Source organism: Trachymyrmex septentrionalis, unplaced genomic scaffold (genome assembly GCF_001594115.1).
Source record: "Trachymyrmex septentrionalis isolate Tsep2-gDNA-1 unplaced genomic scaffold, Tsep1.0 scaffold279, whole genome shotgun sequence".
Lineage (NCBI taxonomy): Eukaryota > Metazoa > Arthropoda > Insecta > Hymenoptera > Formicidae > Trachymyrmex > Trachymyrmex septentrionalis.
The window spans coordinates 157561-184046 of NW_017305440.1; the positions used below are offsets into that span (position 1 = coordinate 157561).

The 26486-nt window shown below is 35.5% G+C and overlaps 1 protein-coding gene across 3 annotated transcripts in view; it reads left to right on the forward strand.

Annotated features, from left to right (window-relative positions):
* LOC108749242 (protein lin-7 homolog C) overlaps positions 1-19882 on the forward strand; it is a 22063-nt gene extending 2181 nt beyond the window's left edge. For all 3 annotated transcript variants that reach the window (XM_018487809.1, XM_018487810.1, XM_018487811.1), the window contains 2 exons: positions 19288-19533; positions 19608-19882. In XM_018487809.1, the coding sequence (XP_018343311.1) occupies positions 19288-19533; positions 19608-19766 (405 nt within the window). In that variant the 3' untranslated portion in view covers positions 19767-19882. The remainder of the gene's footprint in view (positions 1-19287; positions 19534-19607) is intronic.
* Positions 19883-26486: the final 6604 nt, after the last annotated feature.

The window sequence follows — 26486 nt, forward strand, 5'->3', positions numbered from 1 at the left end:
ATTTTTTTGCTGCTCTTGGCGGATGTCTCATTTATTCAGCCATTCTATTGTATTTTCATGAATAAAAAAATTGAAATGTTCTCGAAAATGTACACAATCATTTGGGAAAAAAATTAATTGCATAACTCCTATAGATTTTCTTAAAAAAATTCCAGAAAATAGGCTTTTTTTTCGACCGTCTAGGTGGGTATACCCCCTTAAGGATGTTCTGGCTATACATTTCCAAACAAAAGTTACTCAAATTTAAATGTAAAATTTTAATATAAAATTGATGAAATTCTATACTTTTATAAATTAATCCTTAGTACATATAATATTCTTGCGGCTTCCACGGGTGCTTTCTATATAAAAATTATGTGTTTCGCGGGTTTTCTCCGTGTTCAGATTCATTTTTGGAGTGCCAACATTTCGTGAACTTTGCAGTCCACTTCATCAGGGCGAGAAGAAGCCTGATACAGTATCATGTCGCCTCGCCCTGATGAAATGGACTGCAAGGTTCACAAAACGTTGGCATTCCAAGAATGGATCTGGACACGCGTGGAGGAAACCCGCGAAACGCATAATCCTTAGTGCACATCTTAGTTTTTGGCACCCTTATTACACACGTTCGATTACATCATTCGTATTACACACGTTCGATTACATCATTCGTATTACACACGTTCGATTACATCATTCGTATCGTGGATTAATTTTCATCATTTTTACAAGTATATATAAATTATTAAACGATTTTTATATATATTTTGACATCTTTAGAAAGTATTTGTATAGTTATATTGTATATTCATAACAAATTGCAGATAAATTGTTATAACTAAATATAATTAACAAAATGAGAAAAATGTACTGTTTCATATAAATTTAAAACTCTGAAACAAAAATGTTTAAAGGAAAAATATAGTCCAATATTTTAAAATTAATATTCCAAACTACAAAAAAAAATTCAAGTTCAAGTGTCGGCTGTCCAAAAGTTTAGTTATTGAGTAACCTGATGTTTTTTTAATATGAATGGCTATAAATTGAAGATATATTGTATTTACGTTTTAAACAATTTGTTTTACTATTGCTATTGTATTTAAAAAACTTATAGTTTATTAGGAAAATGTTTTTTATAACATTACAGACAACATAATAAGTAATACTGACAACATTTAGCACAAACGGAGTACCAAAAATCATATTTAGTAAGGGCTAATTTGTTTTAGAGCAGGGCTCGGCAAAATTTGCATTTCTCGGCCGATTTTCAAGAAGCTTAAAGATGAAGTGCACGGGGCGCTCGCTTTGGGCGTTCACGCTGTAAACTTTATTCTATCTTTTTTTCGCTTATTATATAATTAAGGCAGAATGAAGCAATGGGTAAGCGCTCAAGATGAATACATCCAATGAATTTTCAATAGTTTTCCACGTCACCCTTGAGGTACTACCCTTGAGGTACATGAGATTTTAATACCTGCAATTTTCTTCGGAAAGAATCAACGTATTTCACTAATTGGGCAATATTTTGATTCGTCCTTTGCAGTTTTCATTCTTTTCAAAAATAAAGCTTATAAAAAGTGAGAGACGTTCTATTTTGAGTGATGATTCTTTGCCTCGTCTTATGCGGATCGCTACGTGTAATATGCAAATCGACGTTTTTGATTTCACCAATAAAAGATTCCGAAAATCAGAATAAGTATTTTTCATTTCACTTCGTTTGTGTTTAATTACTTGGTCGTACAATTCATCATTTTTGTCAGTGGACTAGACCTATTAGAGATATCACTTGAAAAAAACGCGTCAAAAATAGTACTTTAATTATATAATGAACGAAAAAAAGATAGAATAAAGTTTATAGCGTGAGCGCCCAAAGCGAGCGTCCCGTGCTCCTCGTCTTTGAACGTTAGATGTTCCTAAACGTCGAGCGGCATTTGGACTGCGCGCGAGGCGAGCTGTGAGAGGAGTAACAGAAGGCGGAACCTCTTGAAAATTGACCGAGAATTGCAAATTTTGCCGAGCCCTGTTTTAGAGTTAAATTCTTCTTTTAATAATTTGCGAAATATTGTAACTAACCGAGAATTAGTTGAAAATTAAGAAAAAAATAAACATTTTTTAATTACACAAAATGTACACTCTGACACACATTGGGTCATTTGTGACCTTGAGGTTTGGAGTTATGCCAGTTAAAGGATGTGGCCGGCAATGCATAAAACTTGTTCTTTAGATGCCAAACTTTTTTTAGGAATAAAAAAAGAGACCGATATTTGATTAGGTGTTCTTAGTATTTTAAAGAAAAGAAATGCGCAGGATGACAAATGACCCGGAAGTGTGTATTAAGAGTTAAAATATACGTCGTATCGTGTATAGAATCTAAATAATGTTAATGTGATATTTCGCATTATATAATAAATGAATATGTTATTTTTGTAATCGTCAGTAAAAACTTTTGGACTTGAATTTTCCTTGAAATCAACTGTAAGAAACGAAAAATGTGCAGCATATTAATAACATTTAATGTATATCAGACATCATATGGTACTTAAAAATTAGAAAGACGTAAACTAATCTTCGTACTATTGATATTTTTGAGTTACTATGTTTTAAGCAGTTGAAGTGAGGTTATGTAACCCATTCGGAATTTTGCTTTATCGTTAATATCTAATAATAACGGGTTAGTAAAATCGATATGAATTTTTTTTAGGAACTTTACTCAATATTTTATTTGTTTCAGAATATTGACAATGTTGCTCTTTTATAATTTTATTGCTATAAGTGAGAATATGCTGCTGCTTGATGGAAATAAATTGCTGAAATCTATATCAGATCTATTTTAGTATAATTCGTACTAAATTCATACTGATTTAAGCGATTTATTTCCACCAGGGATACTCTATAAGAATTCATGTAAAATTAAATTAGATAACTTGTGAATAAATAGAGATCTAGATAGAGAATCGACTTCAGGTTTTACCTACATATGTATTTTACCTACATATAAATTTTCGAGTTATTGTCAATGTTAGAACGTTAGCGCCAGTACATCCCTAATTGGACACGCCGTAGCATTGAGTGCTATAAAATTGTTTTTCTGAAAAAAAATCAATAATGCAGGTCTTTTTATTACCGACCTTCGGTATTCTTCGTTTAACGTTAAATTTTAATATTATATTTTATTATAAATATATTTTACGTGCTTTAATAACAATTGTCAAATTATTTATGCAATTATTATAACTCTTAAGAACTGGAATCTTAATTTGATTTGTTATATGGATTTATAACTCCTAAATAATAAATGGTAATTATTTAGAATACGGGTCCTTCCTTAGAATCTTAATAAAAATGTACTTATTCGACGTATTTTCATTCAAAACGAAAGAATCTGGTAAAAAACGCGGCCTCGTGAATCGAGTTATTAAACGTTAAAGTTCGAGGCTTTAAAGATTAAAATATCTGTCATCCCGATTCGATAGTGTTATGTATACGTTTTATTTTAATTATACAAATTCTTTGCTTTACAAACACAAATTCGCTACTTTAAAAACAAAAATTTACTGTTTTAAGTATACAATTTCTTTGGATTAGCAGTGAATTTATATTTGTAAAATAGAGAATGTATGTAATTAATGCAGAATGTATACATACACTGTTAGAAATGTAACTATGAGCTTCCTTTACATGTAAATGAAGCTCGTGATTATGAACGAAATTAAAAGTAATGAATGATTTAATTAAAAAATACGTTACAGTAGAGTTAGTTACTTAGGCTGTGGTTCGATTCACGCCCACAGCGCTCACAATTTTCACGATGTCAATGATCGGTCCGATTCATTATCGCGCTATCGATGATTTTATTTCGGACCGCCTATTGATGTAAATACAAGGATCACGAGTATATATATATATAAAACCTGTGATCATTAATGAATCTTATTCAATATAAAGTTGTGTTATTGCATTTGGAAATTGTATTCGAGGATTCAGAGAATGAAAACTTAAATCTCATAAGTATTATAACCAATCGATGTTATAATCTCGATTCAATCAATCATATTTAATTATTGAAACAATTAATATTATTAATTATTATTATTATATTATTATCAATTACATTAAATTATTTTTAGTAAGCGATTATATTACCTGGATGCATCTATTTCACAATTCATATTAGTCCTCTTTTCCAGCGCAAATAAACTGGACGCTCACGGCGACCCATCTCCGGATCATGGTCATCGTGAGCATGCGAATTAAAAATCCATTATTTCGCTCACGCAAAACGTTCAGGGAATGAACATGGTCGGATCGATCATGAGCGCGTTGATAGCGCTGTAAGCGTGAATCGGATCGCGGCCTTAAATGTAATGAATGTGTACATTAAATTTTATAAATTTTCATACAAAATACATTAAATTTAATATAATGTCGTGAAATTGAGTTTAAATTATGTAACTTAAAAGTATATTAAATTTCATGGAATTTTTTTACAGTGTAGCACTGTATCGAGTGGAGATGACAGATATTTTGTCCGGATTTACAATAAGTGTTTTAAGCCTTAAGAAATTGACCAACTAGGGTCGACTGTGAGGAGAATAAGTGATTGTGATTCGTCCATTTTTTACAACTTAAGGTTTAAAAATCTATTGTAGATCTAGGGTAAAGGCCGCAGCACAAACTTTTGTATAACACAATGCATAAGCGAATCAATTAATCAGAATCTTTCCTTTTCTCATTCTATAGAAAAGAAGAATTTCGATTGATTAATTTCTTTATGCACTGTGCGTTATGCAAGAGTCTGTGCTGTGGCCATTAACCTCTAAAGCACAAACATAAGATAGATTAGTACAATATTAAGAGCATTAAGAGCAATCACACACAAAATGACATAAGTTGCATAACTATAGCATAAGGCTTCTAGATCAATGAGCATCTTATGTAAATAAACATGACGTCTTTATGTTGGATGCTTATTGGTTTATATGCTATAGTTATGCAGCTTATATAATATCATTTTGTATGTGATGGCTTTAACTATTGGCGAATTCAGCACATATGATTCCGCTCTTGTGCTGTCCTAACATGGTGCGAGCGTAAAACTATTTTAATGTTATGCCAAATTGCACTATCAGAAACAGTGTAACATTTTTTGGCCACTGACAAGATAGCAGACAAATTGAATATTTCTAATTTATTTATGTCTGCATAATTTGGGAATTCGTTTGGGGAAAGGACTAAGTCCAGTTTTGCAGGGGAATTTGGGCCGGATGAACAATTTTGAGACATGCCTAAAATTTTAAGGTATCAAATGAGAATCAAAAATTCTATAAGCCCAATTTTATAGGAGAGGTTTCTTGAATGCTAGAATTATCCAAAGTTCGCTATTATGACCATGCACCATTAATTTTATCCAATTTCTCTGCGTCCAGGATACCTTTCCGCGGTGACGGATTGTACCGAAGACATTGAAGTAATATTTAAAATGTATTGGTCGTGATTCATACCGTCATGTCATAGAAATTCATATTTGCTTGTAATGACTCTGGAGTTCGCCCTAGGGGAGAAGATGGACAAGTGGCGAATGCACCAATCGGGCTAAACTAGCTTTCGGTATGGGGTCACCCCCGAAGCAGCTACTAGTCGCGATGAGATCCACTGTGGATAATGTGGAAAATATTTAAACATTCAGTTGCGTAACATTTATTGGCTGGGGAAGTGCTAGATTTCTTGGAACAACAGCCTAGTAGTTCCACAAGAGCCCTACTCAACACATTTAAATATATATATATATATATTAAATATATATAGTTTTCCAACAACGTATACAGGTGACACAGTATTACACTGCTCGACACAGTAAAAAGCTAAGTACGAGCGTGTAAAATATGTCAATGTTACCAACTTTTTAAAAAGTTATTTGGTAATCGTACTTATTTTGCAATAAAACCTTTCAAAAATCGCCAATTCTGAAAAAATTATAACTTAAGTCTAAATAAAAATCATAAATCTATTATTAATACGCTAAATATAATTATAAGAATAGAATGGAAGACTGCAATGCATTCTGGTGTTACACTATGAAACCAAACTACGTTCCAATAAGTATTTTACACAGTAGAACATAGTGTAATGACCTGGATGGAAAACAGTCTATGGATGCTTTCGAGCAAGGATACAATCAAACATGTTACTGTGTAACACAGTAAATTGTTTCATCCTTGTTTAACGTAAGCAAACAACAAGGATGTAATGATTTACTGTATTACACTATGTCTGATTGTGTCCTTGCTGGAAAGTACCTTATGTCATGCCTGTTGATGCCATTATAAAAGAAAACTTACTGAAACAAGAGATGGAAATGTTACAGTTAAAAATACTGAACCGCAATCTCTTTGTCAAATCAATCAAAATTTTTTGTTTTATACTTTGAGTGTCTCTATTCTCTCTTCATCGATTAATATATATCACTTATAGTTATATAACTATTCATTTGGGGTCCAAAAAAGGTTTTAGTTATCTTCGTCAAGATTGGACATATTCTAGATACTAGATGATTCAAGAAATCGAATAAAATCAGTCCTACATAATACATGGTCATAATAGTGAACAGCTGTGGTACTCAAGGGACTCATTTTACAAAGTTGTACATATGGAACTTTTTTTAATCCTTTTTGTATGCTCTACAATCCTAGCTAGGTCTGAATGCTGTTCAGCCCCAAACTGGGCAATAGTCACAGTATAAGTACATACAGTATGAATACTGAACTTTTCCTGTGGTCCTCGATTTTTAATGCGCATGTATCGATTTCTATAGAAATGTGGCTGCCTTTAGCAAGTAGAAATTGCAGGTTAGGTTAGATTAGCTGGATCTCCTTCTCATAAAATATAATTATTTTAATTGATTATATTTTCGACCTTTTGCCTACAATATTATGTGAGACTCGTGGTAAGGAAATCGAGTCAAACATGAGTATCATGTGAGAGCCGTGGTACGTCGTTCGTACAAAGCTCAATTTTTTTTTAATTTGTAAGAGAAAAGTATGGTAAAGGGTTAATAAAATTAAATTTTACTAAAAAATTAAATCAAATTTTTTCGGCTACGCTATATTGCGTAGACTGTTATATTTATATACGATAAAATATTCTCATAAAATATGCGCGTGCATAATAAAGTATGCGCGTGTGTGCGTGCGCGCGTATATTATTAAATTACAACTTGACATTTAATTACAATTTTCATGCATATTATTTTTTCATATATAATTATTCATTTACAATTTTCATATAATATTTAATTAGTTATTATTATTATTATTATTAGGCGTTAGGAACTCGAAAGCTCATTGCCGCAAATACCAAATCCCGCCACTGTTCCCGTCCCTGAGCCAGATCCCTCCATTTGTGACCCTCGTACCCCATTTCGTTAAGGTCCATTCTAATATTATCTTCCCATCTACGTCTTGGTCTACCCAATGGTCTTTTCCCATCCGGTTTACCAATTAGTACTTTATATGCAATTCGATTCTCATCCATACGCGCCGCGTGACCTGCCCATCTTAATCGACGCGATTTTATGACATTAATAATATCCGGACTATTATATAATTGATGTAATTCTGCGTTGTGTAATTTTCTCCATTCGCCCGTTTCCTCATCGCGTTTTGCCCCGATGATTTTTCGAAGTACTTTATTTTCGAAAGCCCTAAATCTTTTCTCGTCTTGTAATGTAAGTGACCACGCTTCGCTGCCATAAAGGACTACCGGTAAAATAATCGTTCTGTAAATTCTAATTTTTAAGCGCCTAGACAATATCCGCGAACCGAGTAGTTTCTTAACCGAATAGAAGCACGCATTCCCCAAATTAATTCTTCTCTTGAGCTCTTCTCTTATTTCATTAGTTTGGTTTAAAATCGATCCTAAATACTTAAAATTGCTAACCCGTTCAAAAATTTTATCACAGACGACCAGGTTTCCGTTATTATGAATATTCTGAATTCTATCAGTGACCATATATTTAGTTTTTTCAACGTTTATTTGCAGCCCCAGTTCTTTCGTTTTATCTAATAGAATTTTAGCGTTATTTATTAGTGTTTCTTTATTATCTCCCAACAAAGCAATATCGTCCGCATATGTTAATATTTGTGTTGTACCGTTCAACTGCAAACCATCATTACTCTTCTGCATTTCTTTAATAGCATATTCCAATACTAGATTAAACAGAAGAGGTGACAATGCATCCCCCTGCTTTAATCCGCTATGAATATTAAAAGTTTCCGACATTTGATTACCTATTCTTACTCTACCTCTGGTATCTTTTAAACAAACTTGGACTAAGTTAGCCAATTTTTTGGGTATCCCCCACCGAGTTAAAATTTCATACATTTTCTCCCGTTTTATCGAATCATACGCTTTTTTAAAATCAATGTAAAGTTGATGTACCGATTGGTCGAATTCCCATTTTTTCTCCAAGATTTGCCGAATAGTAAAGATTTGGTCCGCAGTCGATCTATTTCTCCTAAAGCCGCATTGATGATCTCCAATTATCTCATCTGCATATGGTACAAGCCTCATTAATAAAATATTCGACAGAATTTTATAGCATGTAGGTAAAAGTGAGATACCCCGGTAATTATTACAACTCATTTTGTCCCCCTTTTTGAAAATCGGGATTATAATTGAATCTTTCCATTGTTCCGGCAATGCTTCTTTATTCCATATTAAGATAATTAATTTCTGAATTTCTTCTATCAATCTACTTCCCCCCCATTTAATCAGTTCCGCCGGAATCAAGTCATTACCCGGTGCTTTGTGATTTTTTAATTTTTTAATCGCGCTTTCTACTTCTGAAATTGTCGGTTCGTTAATCCTAGGTTCAGCCGTGTGATACTCAAAATTCTCTATTTCCCGGTCGTTTTCAGATTCGACATTCAATAACCGATCAAAATAATTTTTCCATGTGTTTAAAACTGCCGTTGTATCCGTAACTAAATTATCGTTCTCATCTTTCACCATTTCCGTCCTAGCTTGGAATCCCTTTCTAAAATTATTTATCCCCATGTACGTGCCTCGTACGTTACTGCTTTTACAATTTTCATCTATTTCTTCAATTTTACGTTTTAAGTATTGACGCTTCTTAATTTTAAACATATTATGAGCCTCTTGCCTAATCTTAAGAAACTGATCCCGAGTTTCCTTCGTATTTTGAGCCAACCACGTGATGCGCGCTTCGTTTCGTACTTTAACAATTTTTACGCATTCTTCGTCAAACCACGGCTTGTTTTTGTTCCTTTTACAAAAACCAACCGTGGCCTCCGCCGATTTTACTATCGCGTCTCGTACGTTTTCCCAGTGTTTATCAACCGTGTTATCATCCGATTCATCTATTTCCTTTGAAGCCGCGAGTCTATTCGTTACTTCGACCGCGTATTTTATTCCGTTTTCTCCCTCGATCAAACCTTGTACATTTAGACGTTTAGTTCCAAACAACTGCCCGTTAGTTTTGTTTAGCGAAAGACGTTCCCTGATTTTGGCAATTACAAAGAGGTGATCCGAGTCGCAATCCGCCCCCCTATAAGACCTGACATCGAGTACGTTCGTGTGACGCCGTTTATCTGCAAGAACGTGATCAATTTGGTTACGCGTGCCTCCATCCGGGGAAATCCAAGTTTGTTTATGGATATTTTTGTGTTTAAAATACGTGCTTTTGACGATAAGATTTTTGCCGGTCGCAAAGTTAATTACCCTCACTCCGTTATCGTTACTTTCCTCGTGCAAACTTTCGAGCCCGATCGTTGGTCTAAAAATGTCCTCTTTACCGATTTTCGCGTTAAAATCTCCCACGACTATTTTCATGTAATCGTTCGGTAATTGATCCACGAGGTGTTCGAGTTCTTCGTAGAACCCGTCTTTAATTTCGCCATCTTTATCTTCCGTCGGCGCGTGTACGTTGATTATCGCGATCTTGTACCATCGGCCCTGCACAACGAGCAATCCTAATCTTTCGTTTATAAATTTAATGTCTTTTACCGCGGATAAGATTTTCCTATTAATCATAAAACCGATGCCAAGACTATGGATCTCCGACCCTCCATAGTGAAGCGTGTACGGACCCGCATTAAGCGAACCCTCCCCGGCCCATCTTGTTTCTTGCAACGCGACAACTTCTACCCCGTACCTTTCGACCTCCCCTACCATCGATTGAAACGCCCCAGGTCTGTAAAGACTTCGGACGTTCCACGTACCCACTTTGAAGTCTCCCCCGCGTTTTGACTTTATACGACATGAGTTCCCCGAGGTAGTCCCCACCCGGAGATCCGAACGGGGGACTAGTTTACCTCCGGAAAATTTTACCCCAGAAGAATCCATGGCGAGTTTTGTTTGTTTCAAGATAAAGTCGTTTCACGGTGTGAGCCTATCAAACCCACGCCCAACCCCCAAACAGGAGGACCATTCCAATCGGCTGTCCGCGACTGCTTATTCAATTTATTCGCAGCTAGCCTCTATCCTCAACCGAGATAGCGAGGCTTTTCCTCTATCCGCAACCCGAGGACGCGCTGTGTCGTGGTGATTGGGACCCACCCACCCCGGGGATCACTACTGCAACTAGTTTTCCTTCCCCGAGACTAGCGGTTGTTATGCTAACACAGATTTAATTAGTTATTATTTTTAATTTATTTATTACTGTTTAATATTAATTAAACTGTTTAATTTTATTATTAATTACTGTTTAATATTATTATTATTATTAATGTAAATATTTTTTTTATATAATGAGTTTGTTAACATTATATTATTATATAATTTTGATTTAAAAATATACTCGCTATAAACAATTTTTATGACACGACTGAATTATGTCCTTTTTTTTTTAGAAAAATCATTCTATAGTTTTATAAAAAACTCAAATAAGTGCCTTTTCAACCCACATGACAGCGAGTCATGTGATCTTCAATCCACTACATAAAAGGTGCTTAATGTTCATATTGTATATATTTATACTGAGGCATAGTGTTCTTTGGGAAAAGCGTTCAAATATTTAGGTACAAATAATTTGTTTTCTTGTTATTAACAAATTTTATCATGCATCAAGTTAGCAGACAGCGATTTTTTAAATGTGTTTTATGAATGGAATCGATTAGAAATTATTTGGGGAAGACATCTTCATTGTTATTTTCATCTGGAAAAAGTCACTTTGATAATTCAATAGATTTAGGCCAATTACGTGCATTCGTTTTTTGTACGGCGAATTTTTCAAATGTGTTAATTAACTGTAAGATAAAGAGACTCTTGGACCTCTTTGTATAGCTAATCAACAGGCTTGAAAAATTTGTCGTACGACAAAAAACGAACGCATATTAAGACCATTCTACATTGGTCGTAGCATCGGAAGTATCATGCAACTTTAAAATTGAAGCATCGGATTGGCTGAAGTAACAAGTTTGTGACTTGCGACGTCTACGATACGACCAATGTAAAATAATTTTAATATTGGCCTTACACATTACGAAAACGAACAAAGGTCGGGTGTAGTGGGTATAGTAGGTGTAGTACAATGAATACAGTAAACATAAAATCATAAAAAATTAACCAATTAGTCCGAATCTAATTATGTGTAGTAAGAAATTATGTATAGTAAGAAATCAACTTACTCATAAACTCAATTATATTCGATTAATTTTCTTCACATTCAACTGTGATCGGTCAATGCCTTATGGCTTAAGACTTTCTACATTTACTGTACCATCCGAATAAAGTTTACGAACGCAATCTAACATTGGAGTATTTGGATTTCGGAGTAAACTTTGAATATAAAAATATAAAATGAAGAAGAAAATTTGTTAGTACGTGTTATTTTCTTAATTTGTAAATATTATTATTTAAATACATTTCAAGAAGAAAAATTTTAATATTTTTATTTTATTTTTGTATGTTTTAGTTTAGTTTCCCAGTAAAGACAGAAAAACAGTTTTATGTATGTATGTACACATACATATAATATGTATATGTCAAGAGATATTATGTACTACACCCATTACATCCGGATTTTGTTCGTTTTCGTAATGTGTAAATCTATTAAATTACCAAATAGTGACTTTTCCCAAATGAAAATAATAATGAAGACGTCTTTCCAATTGATTTCTAATCGATTCCATTCATAAAACAAATAAAATCGCTATTTGCTAACTTGATGCATAATAAAATTTGTTAATAACAAGAAAAATACTATTACCCAAATGTTTAAATGCTTTTCCCAAATTTCCCCAAAACGATTCCCAAATTATATAGACATAAATAAATCAGAAATAATCAATTTGTCTGCTATCTTGTCAGTGATCATTTTTTGAACTCGGTCAGTTCATTCGGTTGATCCGAATATAAATCATGGTAGAAGAGATAACATAATGTGTGCAGATAGACAATGTCTTTGTCTAAATCCTTTCCATTTATGGACTGCTCATAGTAGGAAGAGCTATCTTTCTTTATTTGACACACTTTATAATGCTTAGGTTTTCTTTCTATAGAAAGAGAAACAAAGTGTAAACGAGGAAAGATTCAGTACCAACTTCACGACGCGAAACAGGTTGGTATTCATATTCGATTTTTATATTTAAGTGTTTTAAATACAATTTTAAGATGTAATAAGCTAATCTGAGGATTGTATTAGCATGTTTTTTAAATATTAAACAAAGACAATTAATGCTCACAAGCGTCGTCAGCACCAAAGCGAACGTAGCCTGTATATACTAAGGCAGTTTTAAAATAAAGACGGATTATGACCGCCCCATGTTTAGCGTTTCACAGTTGGTAGTCTATTCACACTATAGACGACGCGGAGCAAAAGTAGCCGTGATTTGGCCGAACGATACGTAATATTTCCACCATGGTGTAATGCTGAATTTAATCATAGTGGAAGAATTACATGGTATGTAATTCTGCCACCAAATCAAGTTCGGCCAAACCACGCCTACTTTTGCTCTGCGTTATCAATAGTACGCAAGGGCTACCAACTGTGAAACGCGAAACATGAGGCGGTATTCATAGTTCGTTCTTATTTTAAAATCGTCTTAAATAATGTCTTAAGATACAGTCCTTGGATTGACTTATGACATCTTAAGATTGTACTTAAGACAGTCTTAAATGTAAGAATCGACTATGAATACCGACCTGCTTCGCGTTGTGAAGATGGTACTGAATCTTTCCTTGTGAAAGGAAGAATACATAGGTTGCCCCGATATTTTACCTCTTGCACCGTTCTGGCAAATTCAGCATATACATATATTCAGGCTATGTTCGCTTTGCTCACGACGCTTATGAGCATTAATTGTCTTTGTTTAATATTTAAAAAACAACATGGATGAAACGACAGCAAAGCGCTGTGAGCACCAAAATGAACACAGCCCATATAGAATAGAGCTAGGATTTAGTTATTTGCACATTTCGGCTGATTTTTAGCTTGGTTTCCTTACTTTATCAACCCGCGCGCAATCTAAATAGCAATTGGCATTTTCTATAGTAAAGTATATGTTGAGTGTATCTTATATATCTATACTCTAAAATCTAGAACTTCAAAGACTCTTTTACGACAAGGCGTAAAGGCGCAATCTTAAGCGTAAACATAAGAAGTTTGCGTTATACTTTTCTACGTGCCATGCAGGCGCAAAACAAGCGCAAGAACGCGTACGATCGTTTATCATTGTAGTCGTTAATATAAACAGGTGGTGAAAAATAAACTGCTTTTTTATATCTGCTAGCAATGTTTTAACATATAATGTGCATTGGGGTACACAAAGTTAATGAATGTGCGAATATATAACACACGTTCGTGTGGCACATTATTTCCTATTGATCCATTATTTTCTTTCTCATTATTATCAGAAGACACGATAATGTCTTGATAATAATTTTTCTTGTCTATATTTTTATGAACCCGAACCGTGTAACCACATATTATAAGTATAATATAACCGCGTCAGTGAAAACAGCTAACGTAATGTGGGCGCAGGCGTTTAAAATAAAATTAATTTATTTCCATTGCGCCACGCCGCTACGACCGAGAACGATTCTCTTGCGCCTACGCCTGCGTCCTTACGCCGTGTTACGCTTCGTCATGTAGAGCCTTAACGCCTTAATAACTCGCTCAATTCACAAGGACTGCCGCGTTTTTTTGTCAGATTCTTTCGTTTTGAGTGAAAACGCGTCGAATAAGTACATTTTTATTAAGATTCTAGAGGGGGGACCCGTATTCTAAATAATTATCTAATAAATTTATGATGCAGTACTTAATACCGCGCGCGTCCATTAAGAGTCCTCTACATAGAAGTAGACGGTCGTGAAGTCTTAAGTCATAGAGAACCAATCAATCACAATCAAATATAAGGAGAATACTCGATTAGAATTGGTCAGTTTCCTACGACTTCTATGTAGAGGACCTTTAAAGGCTAAACACAATAGGCACAGGCAACAGTGAATAACGAGCCGTTCAATCAGAGGTCTGGTGTGAGTTCGATATTATATTCCAGAGTTCTGATTGACAGCTTGCTATTCCTTGTTTCCTGTGCTATTGTTTAAGCCTTAACGTTTGGCCTAGAGATGCGCCCGATTAAGGGTTAAGTCGATGTGACAGATTTCTTAACTTCAATAGTCGTCAACTTTAATATTTTTTGAAGGCGCCATTTTCCTTTCCCTCACCCGAAGGACACTCCGAAGAAAAAAAGAAAAAAAACTGTAACATTTGATATCTCGGTTCGCGAGGCAGAGCAACGCTTATTTCTGCCAGATTCTTTCGTTTCATGCAAACATGCGTCGAATAAGCTTATATTATTAATTTTTTAACTGTAGAAGCTGAACTGTATAATTATCTCTAACCAAAACAAATTCTCTCCTGTAAAAACAAAAATTATATAGAAAATAATTTGTTTTTAAAACAGAATTTGTGTTTAAAGCAGAGAATTTGTGTAATTGAAGCAGAAAATATTATTAATTATTTTAACCTCTTATTTTAACCTCATTGACATGTTGTCACGTCCGTCTATGCCATTGAGGTGACAGATTTCTTAACCTAAATACTTGTCAACTTTAATCCTTAATATACACCTTTGGGTCATTCGTGTCCTGCACATTTCTTTTCTTTGAAATACTTAAGAACATTTGGCCGTATACAGGTCTTTCTTCTATTCCTAAAGAAAATATGACATCTAGACAAGTTTTGTGCGTTGTCGACCTTAAGTAATTCGTGTGTATCCTTTAATTAGAATAATTCCGAAGTTTCTCTGGATAAATGACTCGTGTGTATACAGAGTGTACATTTTTTGTAACTAAAAAAAATTTTTATTTTTTTCTTTATTTTTAACTAATTTTTTACTTAGGTACGAAGCGCCACTCCGGCCTAAATGTTAAGATGTTGAACTACTATATATTATATATTCATTTAAATGAATTAATTTCAGAAATGATAATTACGTGCCGATATGGTTATTGAACTTTCAACGCAATCAATCTGAAATATTAATAATCCCCCCAAATTTCTAAAATCTTAAAAAACTGTAATAAACTTATTGCGAAAAATGTTGCCTCGGCTGGGACTCGAACCCGGATCTTTTGCATTTCGTGCGAGCGTCCTAAGCCTTTAGACTACCGAGACCTTAGCAACATTCTTCGCAATAACCGATATATATAATTTGGGGGGATTATTAATATTTCAGATTCATTGCGTTGAAAGTCCGACAACCATATCGGCACATAATTATCATTTCTGAAATTAGACCGGAGTGGCGCCTCGTATCTAAGTAATGTATTTAACATAAACGGTCTTGTTTCCAATTATATTGTTAACTAATTCTTATTTGTATTGTGAGAATATTTTGTGAATTATTAAAAAAAGAATTTAACAACCTTAGAATATATTAACCCTTAATAAACACGATGGTTTTTAGCACCCTTGTGTTAAATGTTGTCCGTAATATTATACGTAGGCTGTTGGAAAAGTTTCTGCAATCTAGTACTTCCAGTGGCGCCAACGTTCTGCTATTATCATATCCATAAAATTAGACGTTTTTAACCTATAATTCAATTGATAGTTTGTACCAAAGCCAACTAGTTTTATTTGCATAATATTTTAAAAGAAGTTATTTTGTAAAAAAATGGAAATTTCGTGTGAAAATTTTCGGGCAATGATTTTTTACGATTACAAATGTAATCTAACTCTGAAACAATGCATCGATCGACTTCCATTTGGCTTTTGGGGATGAAGCATTATCCAATAGGATAGGACTGTTTATAATTGGTTTGCCGAGTTTCAGCGTGGACATACCTTTCTTAGTGATGAATTCCGTGAAGGTCGTCCATCCACGTCTGTTGTTGCCACTAATGTTAATGCTGTGCGTGAAATGATTGAGTGAGACCGGCATATAACATACCGCGAGATTCAGGCATCCTTAGGCATTGACATGAAAGCAATACATACGATTTTGCATGATCACTTGAGCGTACGGAAACTTTGCAGTCGTTGGATCCCACACAATTTGACCGAAGCTCAAAAACAGGCTCATGTTAAATGGAGCAAAGAAATGCTCAAGAAATTCAACCGAGGTCGGTCAAATTTGGTCTACAACATCGTTACTGGGGACGAAACATGGATCTATTCTTATGAGCCCGAAAATAAATAACAATCCACTGTTTGGGTATTTCAAAATGAACCGAAACAAACAAAAGTTCGTTCACACAGTGCTGTCAAGCAAATGATTGCTTGTTTCTTCGGTTATACCGGACATGTGACAACCGTGGCTTTAGAGGATCGAAGGACTGTAAATACTGATTGGTATACAACAATTTGTTTGCCAGAAGTCATAAATGAATTGCGTAGAACAAACCGAAATCGTCGCATCCTCCTTCATCATGACAACGCCAGCTGTCGCACAGCACGTCAAACCGTTGATTTTTTATCCACTAATAATGTCGAATTGATGACTCATTGTCCGTATTCACCTGATTTATCACCTAACGACTTCTTTTTGTTCCCCAAAAAAGATAGTTTCTATTAAAAATAAGATGCATGGTGAGCGATTTGAGTCGCTTGAAGCAGCTGTTGAAACATTTCGTACACTGATTTCTGAGATTACAGCCTTAGAATGGAAAAAATGCTTCGAAAATTGGTTCGAGCGTATGCAAAAATGTATCGTTCTTAAAGGCGAATACTTCGAAAAACAATAAAATTTACCGAATTTTACATGTTTTTTTTCATATTGTTTGCAGAAACATTTTCAGCAGCCTATGTATATTATGTTGTATGTAATGTTATTAAGAACATTTTCCTAATAAATTATAAATTTGTTAAATACAATAGCAATAATAAAATGCATTGTTAAAATGTAAGTTTATCTTTAATTTATAGTCATTCATGTATATTAAAAAAACTTCATTTTTAGGTACTAACACCCGTATTCATAGTCCTTCCTTATTTTAAGGATGGAGGAAGCCTCTATGAAGGATTCCTCGATTCTCCCAGGTCTCCTTATTTCATAAATGGATTTCAAGTCTGCCTGAAGGAAGGAATTTTAGGGATTTTAGTAACCTACTGTGAAGGCAGCATGTCATAATATATAGTATATGCAATTCTAATATAATGAATTACGAATAATAAAGGTTATAAAGACATTGTTAATTAAATAAAGTTGATTAAGCATTTTGCAACAATAATAATGAACAAAAATAAAACTAATAACGAATTTGATTGGATGCACTCACTGCACATTAAAACTGTCGTACATACATAAAATAATGTAAATGTTTATAAATAAACATGGAAATTGATTAAATTGTAAAATACTCAATATATTTTATTGTACTGTTAGGTAAAATATGTATTTCATAATTCGAAATATTTATACAGTGTTCAATGGTTTTAATATGCATCAAGTGCTTTCAATCGGATTCGTCATAATGCTTATTATTATACGAAGAAGGAGAGAATACTTTTGACGCAGTTTATTTCTGAAAAAAAAATTATCGAAAATAATTATCGATGAATAAAAAGACCACATAAAGGTGTGACGAACTAAATTTGATTCATCATGAAGGCTGTACCTCCTCCTCAAGGAAACTAGTAACCTTCCTTGAGAAAAGGAAGCTAATAAAAGGCTCTTTGTTTGATCAAGGGATGTTTATGAAACATGAAATAAGGAACAAGAAATCCTCATTCCTCGAAGAAGGAAGACTATGAATACGGGTATAAGTAACTAAATTTTTTGGACTTCAACTAGTTTTTCTTTTGTAGTTTGGAAAGTCAACTTTAAGATATTGAAACATATTTTTCCTTTAAACATTTTTATTTCAGAGTTTTGCATTTTTTATGAAAAAAAAAAAGATTTTTCTCATTTTGTTAGCTATATTTAGTTATAACAATTTATATACAATGTAACAACTTCACAAATATTGTACTTCCTAAAAATGTCAAAATATATATGTAAAACTTGCTTAATAATTTTTATATACTTGTAAAAGTGATAAAAATTAATCCAGAATACGAAAAACCTATCATGTATAGTAAGACTGCCAAAAACTTGTGTGTACTAAAAGAGTTAATGCTTGCGTCGAGTAGTTGTGTGTAACCCGCTCGACTTGTAATTTTCCATTCCGGATTCGATCCCAAGCGTCCCGCATATCGTTTATTGACAAAATTTAATTGTGTTGTATTGTTGGAAGGCTTAAGGCCGTTGTGAATTGTACAAGCAGCTTAGAATTATATAATAAGAAAAAAGGGACTCTTTACGAGTTTGATTGACAGTAGCTTCATTAGATGTAAAATAAGAAGTATTGAAAAGCGCTGAAAGTATCTAAATCGACTGCAGCCAGTGTAATGAATTTGATATAGTGTCTTCTCGCCATATTTGTGGTCCGAAGATCGGACACTCAAAGGCAATCCCGTTAGGATAAATGTATCTCGTTGATGCCCGAGAGAAAATTTAGAAAATAAAATAACTTTAATGCTTAATATTTTGAAGCAGAGCAATATTTTTCTGCCAAATTCGTTTATTTCGTACAAAAATGCGTCAAATAAGTATAATTTCATAAAAATCAGTGAAAATAAACCCGTCTCTTTCATAATTACTAAGGCTGCGTTCCACTTAATGCTCGCATATGCATGAGCATCGTTTGCCCTTATTTAACATTTGATAAATAACAAGAAATAATTTGATAAATAACAAGAAATAATTTCTTCGTTATGAACGTTAAATGGAACGCAATCACACACATATAATGGAATCTAATCATATAATTACAATTGTTGATAATTAATTCACAATTATTATAAAGGGATCACAGGATGTACGTGCATCTGCAACAGCAAAAGCAACTGTTGCTGCTTTTGCAGCTAGTGAAGGTCATGCACATCCACGTGTAGTCGAATTACCTAAAACGGAAGAAGGACTTGGTTTTAATGTGATGGGAGGTAAAGAACAAAATTCGCCGATTTACATATCTCGCATTATACCTGGTGGTGTTGCTGATAGGCATGGTGGTTTAAAACGTGGAGATCAGCTTTTATCTGTTAATGGAGTGGTTGGTAAAAATGTTATCTTTTTTATTTATTTATTAGAAAATACATTTTATCATAAGAAAATAATTTGTTTTAGTGCGTCGAAGGTGAAAATCATGAGAAGGCAGTGGAGTTACTAAAGCAAGCTCAAAATTCTGTAAAATTAGTAGTTCGTTATACTCCACGTGTTCTCGAAGAAATGGAATTACGTTTTGATAAACAGAGAGCTGCTCGTAGGCGTCAACATATGCAATAAATATAAATGTAAAATATTTAACTGTTACTTAAAAAGTGCAAATTTATCGGCTATAGTCTACCTATATATCTATACATTTAAACTATTTATGCTTTATAGTTATAATTTGGCTAGTGTACTGCTATGAATTATATTCGTATATTTATCCATTAATAAATGTTACATCTATTAGCTATATATTTTCTTATTTTTTTTTTTTTCATCCTACGTTTATGTGATCAATTTTGAAGTATATTAAACATTACAACATTTTTGTATATTTTATGGAATATCTTACTAATCTACTTTTTCGCATACAAAGGGAACTTTCCAGCAGAAATACAAATCGACATAAGAATCATTCTGTCTTTGTTTTTTAGTCCGGATCTTCAATGAGGATTCCTCTAGAGATCCTAAAAAGAGACTTGCAATTACATTTAAGTATATAGCCCAGGATATCAATCATGAAACTTTATCCCTAGGATGGAAAGTGAAAAGTGAAAATTTTAACCATTGAAGTTGGAAAAATTTTTCACTTTTTATGCTAGAAAAAAAGTTTCATGATCGATACCCTGGCGAAATCTAGCGATGTCAGGATACTTTTTTCGGAGGTCTGGCGACGCCAGGGTACTTTCTTCGGAAGCCTGGCGGCGCGGTGCCAAGATACTTTTCATAATTATTTAAAATTAATTTTTTATGTTTGTGTAATATACTATATAAGATGGTAAGAAGAAAAAAAAATATTTACTGAAATCTGAATTTCAACATGATAACATGGTGTAATTAACCAAAAAGTCCAATCATACAGGGTATCTCAGAAATGATGTACGATCTACATTGGCATGGAAAGGGAATAAAAGTCTTATAACATTTTGAGTTGTAGTTTTCGAATAAAAAAATAAAACGTCTAACAAGTAAATATATAGAAGTGTCACTCACAGATTTTAATGAAACTTTGCATATTTGTAGAACTTTGAAATTTCTGTGATATTTGACGTGTATTTTTTTTTATTGGCAAAGTTCCACTCTGAAGGGTGAAAACTACTCCTTAAAGGTAAGGATAGATTTAACATATTAGGTGAACTAAGTCGAAAATTTTAAAAAGTAAAATGAGTTAGGAGGGTCGCTGAAACTAAATCTTATGTTAAAAGTATAAAATTCAAAAGTTTTCTTCACGTGCCACGTGCGATCATGAGTAGATGCAGTGGGCATACAAGCGTTTTTCCTTTTCACTGATGCATATATAAGCGAGGAGAACAAATTCTTATATAAACATAAGGCATAAGAAAATCAACCAATCAGAGTCCTTTCTTTCACGGAAAGGAAAGAAATAAAAGACTTTAATTGATTCATTTTTTTATGTATTATGTGTTATGCGTTATGCAAGAGTCTGTGCTCCTCGCTATACACTGTAGATATGAATTGTCTGATGTTTACGTTTTTTCAACAGAGTTGATAACTGTAGATATGGCACGTAGCCGAAATCGTCAATAGATTTTCAACTTCTTTCACACAAAACGAAATTTCATTCGTAACGTAAAATTTCAAACAAATTCTTTGTTTGATAAAAATCGCGCATAAAAATCTTCACTGACATAAACAACTATCATTCTCAAACGGTTTGAAGGAACTCCATGATTTATTCACCAAATATAAAGGATGTGTACCAACCATAGGGTATAGAGAATAGGAGGCCGAACTAGATCACAGTATAAAGAGCTTTGCACAATAAAAGAAAGAACAGAGAATAAGAATTTCAACTTATCAGAAACTGTGTATTTCACAATACATGATTTCTGATAGGTTGAAATTCTTATTCTCTGTTCTCTGTTCCTTTTATTGTGCAGAGCCCCTAACTATACAGTTATTGTTAATCGGCCCCGTCCCAAGGACGGAGCGAACATGCCACCTCACCCATAAAGGTATATGCCATGGACTACTATTCCATCATCTAGCAAGACCGCCCCGAGAAGGGTGGTGGAAAAACCCAGTAGCGCCTGCAGGGCTTTTCTGTAGGAATGAGCAGTTTCGCCGCGACACATTTCGAGTCCTAAGTTCTCGAGGCACCTTGCGTCCGGGGAACTACGGGGAGGCCCACTCATTTGCGCCTCGTCCCCAGACGCATGCCCTGACTCTGTAATAATAGTGTTAACGTATTTTTCCTTAAATTGCTTTGTGTTTCGAATTCTGGGCATTCTAAGATGAAGTACCAGACTGTGTCCTCTTTAGCTCCACATTTGCATGAGCTGTTCTCTGTTAGTCCTAACTGTGACAGTTTTGCATGGAAGTTACCATGCCCAGTTAAAATCTGCGTGGACCAGTAGTTGGGTTAAACCCATTTGGCCTGGAACCTTTCTTGTATGCTTCTAAAGAAGGTGAACGTCACTCGATTCTTTATTGAGGTTTTCCACCTAGTTTGCCACATCCTTATTCTTTCTCGCCTTATTACTTTCTTTCCGTCTTCCGTATCTTTTCCAATTACGGTTCCATTTATCTCTACATCCTTGTCCTTTCTTACCTCATATTGGGCTCTACGCTCATCTAGGAGTAGGTCAATGGGAGTTTGTCCTGCTACCACGCAGAGTGACTCCCATGACGCTGTGCGATATGCGCTTTTGTGTGTGCTATAAGCACTTCGCGCTGCACAGCTCTAAGAACTTTTCTGTCCTTTACAGTACACAGGTCGGTCCACCCTGCAGCCGCATATGCGACTACCGGGATGAATACTCCGGTAGATTATAGAAAGCATTCTGTATTTAAGACCCCATTGGGATCTTGTCAGCTTGCCAAACTTATTGAAGAGTGACTCTACTTTGCTCTTTAAGTACTTACAATGTGTTTCGATTCGCATACCTCTATCTAAGTGAACATCAAGGTACCTGACCGAGTCTTTGAATTTGATTTTTGACTCACCTATCCTAACAGTAGGTGATCTACTTTTGAAATCTACTCTTCTTTTCCTGTTCTTTGGCCTTCTATCGTGCTCCTCCCTGTCTACCGACTTGGGTCCTTCTTAATTCTTCGCTTCTGAGCAAGATTGCTTCAAGTCTTTTGCTCTGAGATTTAAAGTTTGGCCGATTTACACCATTCAACAGTCTGGTTTACTAGTACTTGGCTTTCAGCTTCTATCTTCCTTCGGGAGTTGCCGCTTACCAATATAATAAGATCGTCTGCGTATGCTACGAAGCGATTTTTAGTCTGTATCTCTAGGATCCTAAGCAGTTCATCGAACATTAAGTTTCAGCAGATCGGCCCAAGCACCGAACCCTGCGGGCATCCTCTTGTTGCCCACTTTGATACTTTTGTGTCACCTATTGAGATGCTTACTCGTCTTTCGTCGAAGTAGCTTCGAAGGACTTCGAAGACATTCTTAGGACATTCTCTCGACTTTAAGCTTTGCAGCACTAAGGGGCACCAGACGTTGTCAAAAGCATTGAAAATGTCAAAGAGCAACGCCACGGTGTACCTCCCTTCGGAGGCAGAGACCGCTCGTTGCATCTTCACGATCGTGTCCTGCGTCGACTTGCCCGGCATAAATCCGAACTGCCAATCGGAGATCTTTCCCGACGCCAGTGCCATGTCAGTCTCATGAGAACCCCAGAGCGACGATATTGGTATCTACCGCCAATATGAGTCTCTCACCCCTCAGGGAATGAAGCACCTTCTCGAGGTGATCCTCAATTCCGTTGCTGTACTGAAAGTAACATGACACGATGTACATTGATAGGTCAGAGGTCTACACTTCCGCACACCCGCAGTGGGTCATACTAAGCTGCGAGACAAATATCTGCAATCGGGGATTGCTGACCGCTACCAACGCTCATGGACGTTTCGAGCGCATTGCAGCAACTTTCATCGCCGTTCCTAGCTCATAAAAGGTGTGACTATCACCTTGCTTCCTGAGCATATGTTCCTGCAATAACAGGATATCAAGTCGTTTCTCGGCGATGAGCTGACGCACTTCACCTGTTATCGTAGCTGACCGCTCCGTATTCAGCTGCAGTGTCCTAATTCCTAGTGACTTGAAGCTGGAGGATGATGCCACTTGAGTGTTTTGTCTTTGTGTGTCCACATCTTTGTGTATCACATCTTTATAGGATTATGCTTCACGATGGTACCTTTTGTTTATTTTTGCCACTTGCCCTTTTCGTTGGTGTGCATATTGCTTTATCAGATTATCACATCGTTCCAGGGCTATTTTGACAGCGCGAAATTTGCTAACTGTCTTTGTTGACTCTCTTTGAGCATTACATCTCTCTAGGACTATCCTGACACTTCGACCTTTGCTAATCTTAGCTATTCTCTCAGCCTTAGTATTCACATTTTGCCTTACTTTACTGTTGTTTTTATTTTTGACTTCCATATAATTATGATATTGCTTTCTTGATAGAAAGAAAAAGTTGAGTGGTGTACCCATCTATACGCCACTAAGTCTGACTTATTCCAGGGGGGCGACAGATATCCTGGAGGCGTCGTTCGAGACTGCTCGATTTACGTTCTGCAGCCATGAAGACACTAAGCACGACTTTCTACACCTTGGCCTTTGAACGAGCGCCATTATTTGGAAACGCTTACCATTAAGCATTCATCCATCGGTGTTTGATGTGAGCTGGAAAAGTAAATCATCCGTGCGTTAGACTTAGATAGCCTGGTTCCGCCAAGGCCCATGGCAAATTCGGGCCGCGTCGGTCCCAGAGGGGATCCTTTACCTACCGCCACCGCCTTCCTTTCCGAAGAAAGAGGGTGATGACGGCAGGGCTAAAACGCACGCCACAGTATTGTGGTCGTCACATAGGAGCCATTTGACCATTACGGTACCAATTCATGGCTATGCTGTGTTAGTTTGCATCTTTAGAAGGAACCGACTCCAACCCCAGAACCAAAGAATCCTTGGCGGAGGAATCAAGGTGCTAAGAAAGTCGACATCCCCAGAATGCCTTCCGTCAGTTCCATAGCTTGCCTGAGCTGCACCAACTTCGACCCCGGCCCCAAAAAACTTCCACGGAGAGATCAAGGTGCCGAGAGGTCAACAGTCCTAGGACCTATAGTGTCTTAATACTGTCAATTTCATGTTCGCCACCACAGTGTTCAGTCGTCCTGAGACAATTCCGGGAGCACCGACTGGGAGATAACTGTGTGTGAGATGAGAGGTTGTGTATTGCGCATCAATCGTCCCGCTATGAGCCTCGGGAGAGAATCATAGTTGCTCTCCCCCTAATTACATACAGTAGCGACAGTACAAGCAGAAAGAAACTTGAGAGAGGATATGACAGTCCAAAACTGTAACCACAAAATGCTGCTGCGTACTATTGCCCTCTGACAAACATATGGCTACGTCACAGTATAATCCCCCCAGTAGCGATTAAACGTCAGTACCTTTGCTATTAGTGTTCTTAGGTCACATGATTCACTATCATGTTGTGAAGTATACACAGTAAAGTTATGATAGGATAGGCTTTTAAATTTGAGTTTCTATTAAGCTTCTAACGTCCGCCGTATTCCCAAGTGTATAAACCAATACATGCGTATTGAAAATTGCAGATCACAAAAAAGTTCACTGTCGTTATTGAATATGATTATACTGTGGCTACGTTGTGGCTGCTGTGCTGTGGCGCCGTGCGTGTCTGGCCATCGGCGACGGGCAACTAATGGTCAAGGACAATTGGCGACAAATTGCTAAGTTCACAAGAAATATTACTCATTGTTTCTGATGCACAAGCCATAAGACGATTTAATATAAACTCAAATGAATATAGAACGTATAGATTAAAAGAATAGAGAAGTGATTGCGTGCGTATGACAGCTTGGATATCGGTATTACATTTGTTATACTGGTATTTCACGGACGGCTCGCGGATCCACAAAGGACTTCGGGAGCTGAGATCAAACAGCTTTCATATTTTTGTTTAGTAAAAATATATTTAGTTTTACACATATCACTAGTGGTTTTTCCTTACAGTTCCACTTAGCACTATTCATATCGCGCTAGATACTGTTACAATTTCGTTTGAATGACGGGCAAAGTAACGCGACGAGTTTCTTTCAAATTTTTGATCGATGACCGCATTCGCGGTCGCGCTTATAAAGCTTGATTTTTGCGATTAGCCTGGCCCTTCCGCGTCGACCCGTCAGCATTCCGTTTTTCGGATGAGGACAGCTTTCACGCAACTTCTGAGTCTACATTTCTTAACAATTACAATTTATATTTGTTTACAATTTTTATTCACACAAGGTCTTCCTTTATATTAATTATTTAAAAGTATTTTTAAGTATATTTAATAAATCGGTTTCGGCAATTATTTATTTAACCGTTTATATTTCTGATACGTTTGTGGCGCAATCGTCACTTATGCAATTAGCACTCGTGACACATTACTAGATTAGAACATGAGAAACTAAAAAAATCTACAACCCTACATCATTTTGACGTAGCAAGCTGACGTCAAAATGACGTCATTTGACGTCAAAATGACGACAAAATGATGTAGCTTGCTACCTGGGACCGTTTATCTGACAACACGAGCAATTACCTAATGATATGAGCAATAATCGATGTTGATCAGTGAACATAAAGTGATTATTAATTTTATCGAGTGCTAACAAAAATTTATCACTGAAGCTTACAAAAGGTCCGTACGCAGAATGCCATGACACCAGAGAGAGAAGGTAGGGAGGGAGCGAGGCAGGGAGGGAGGGAGGGAGGAAGGGAGGGGAGAGAGTAAGGGAGGGAGGAAGGGAAAG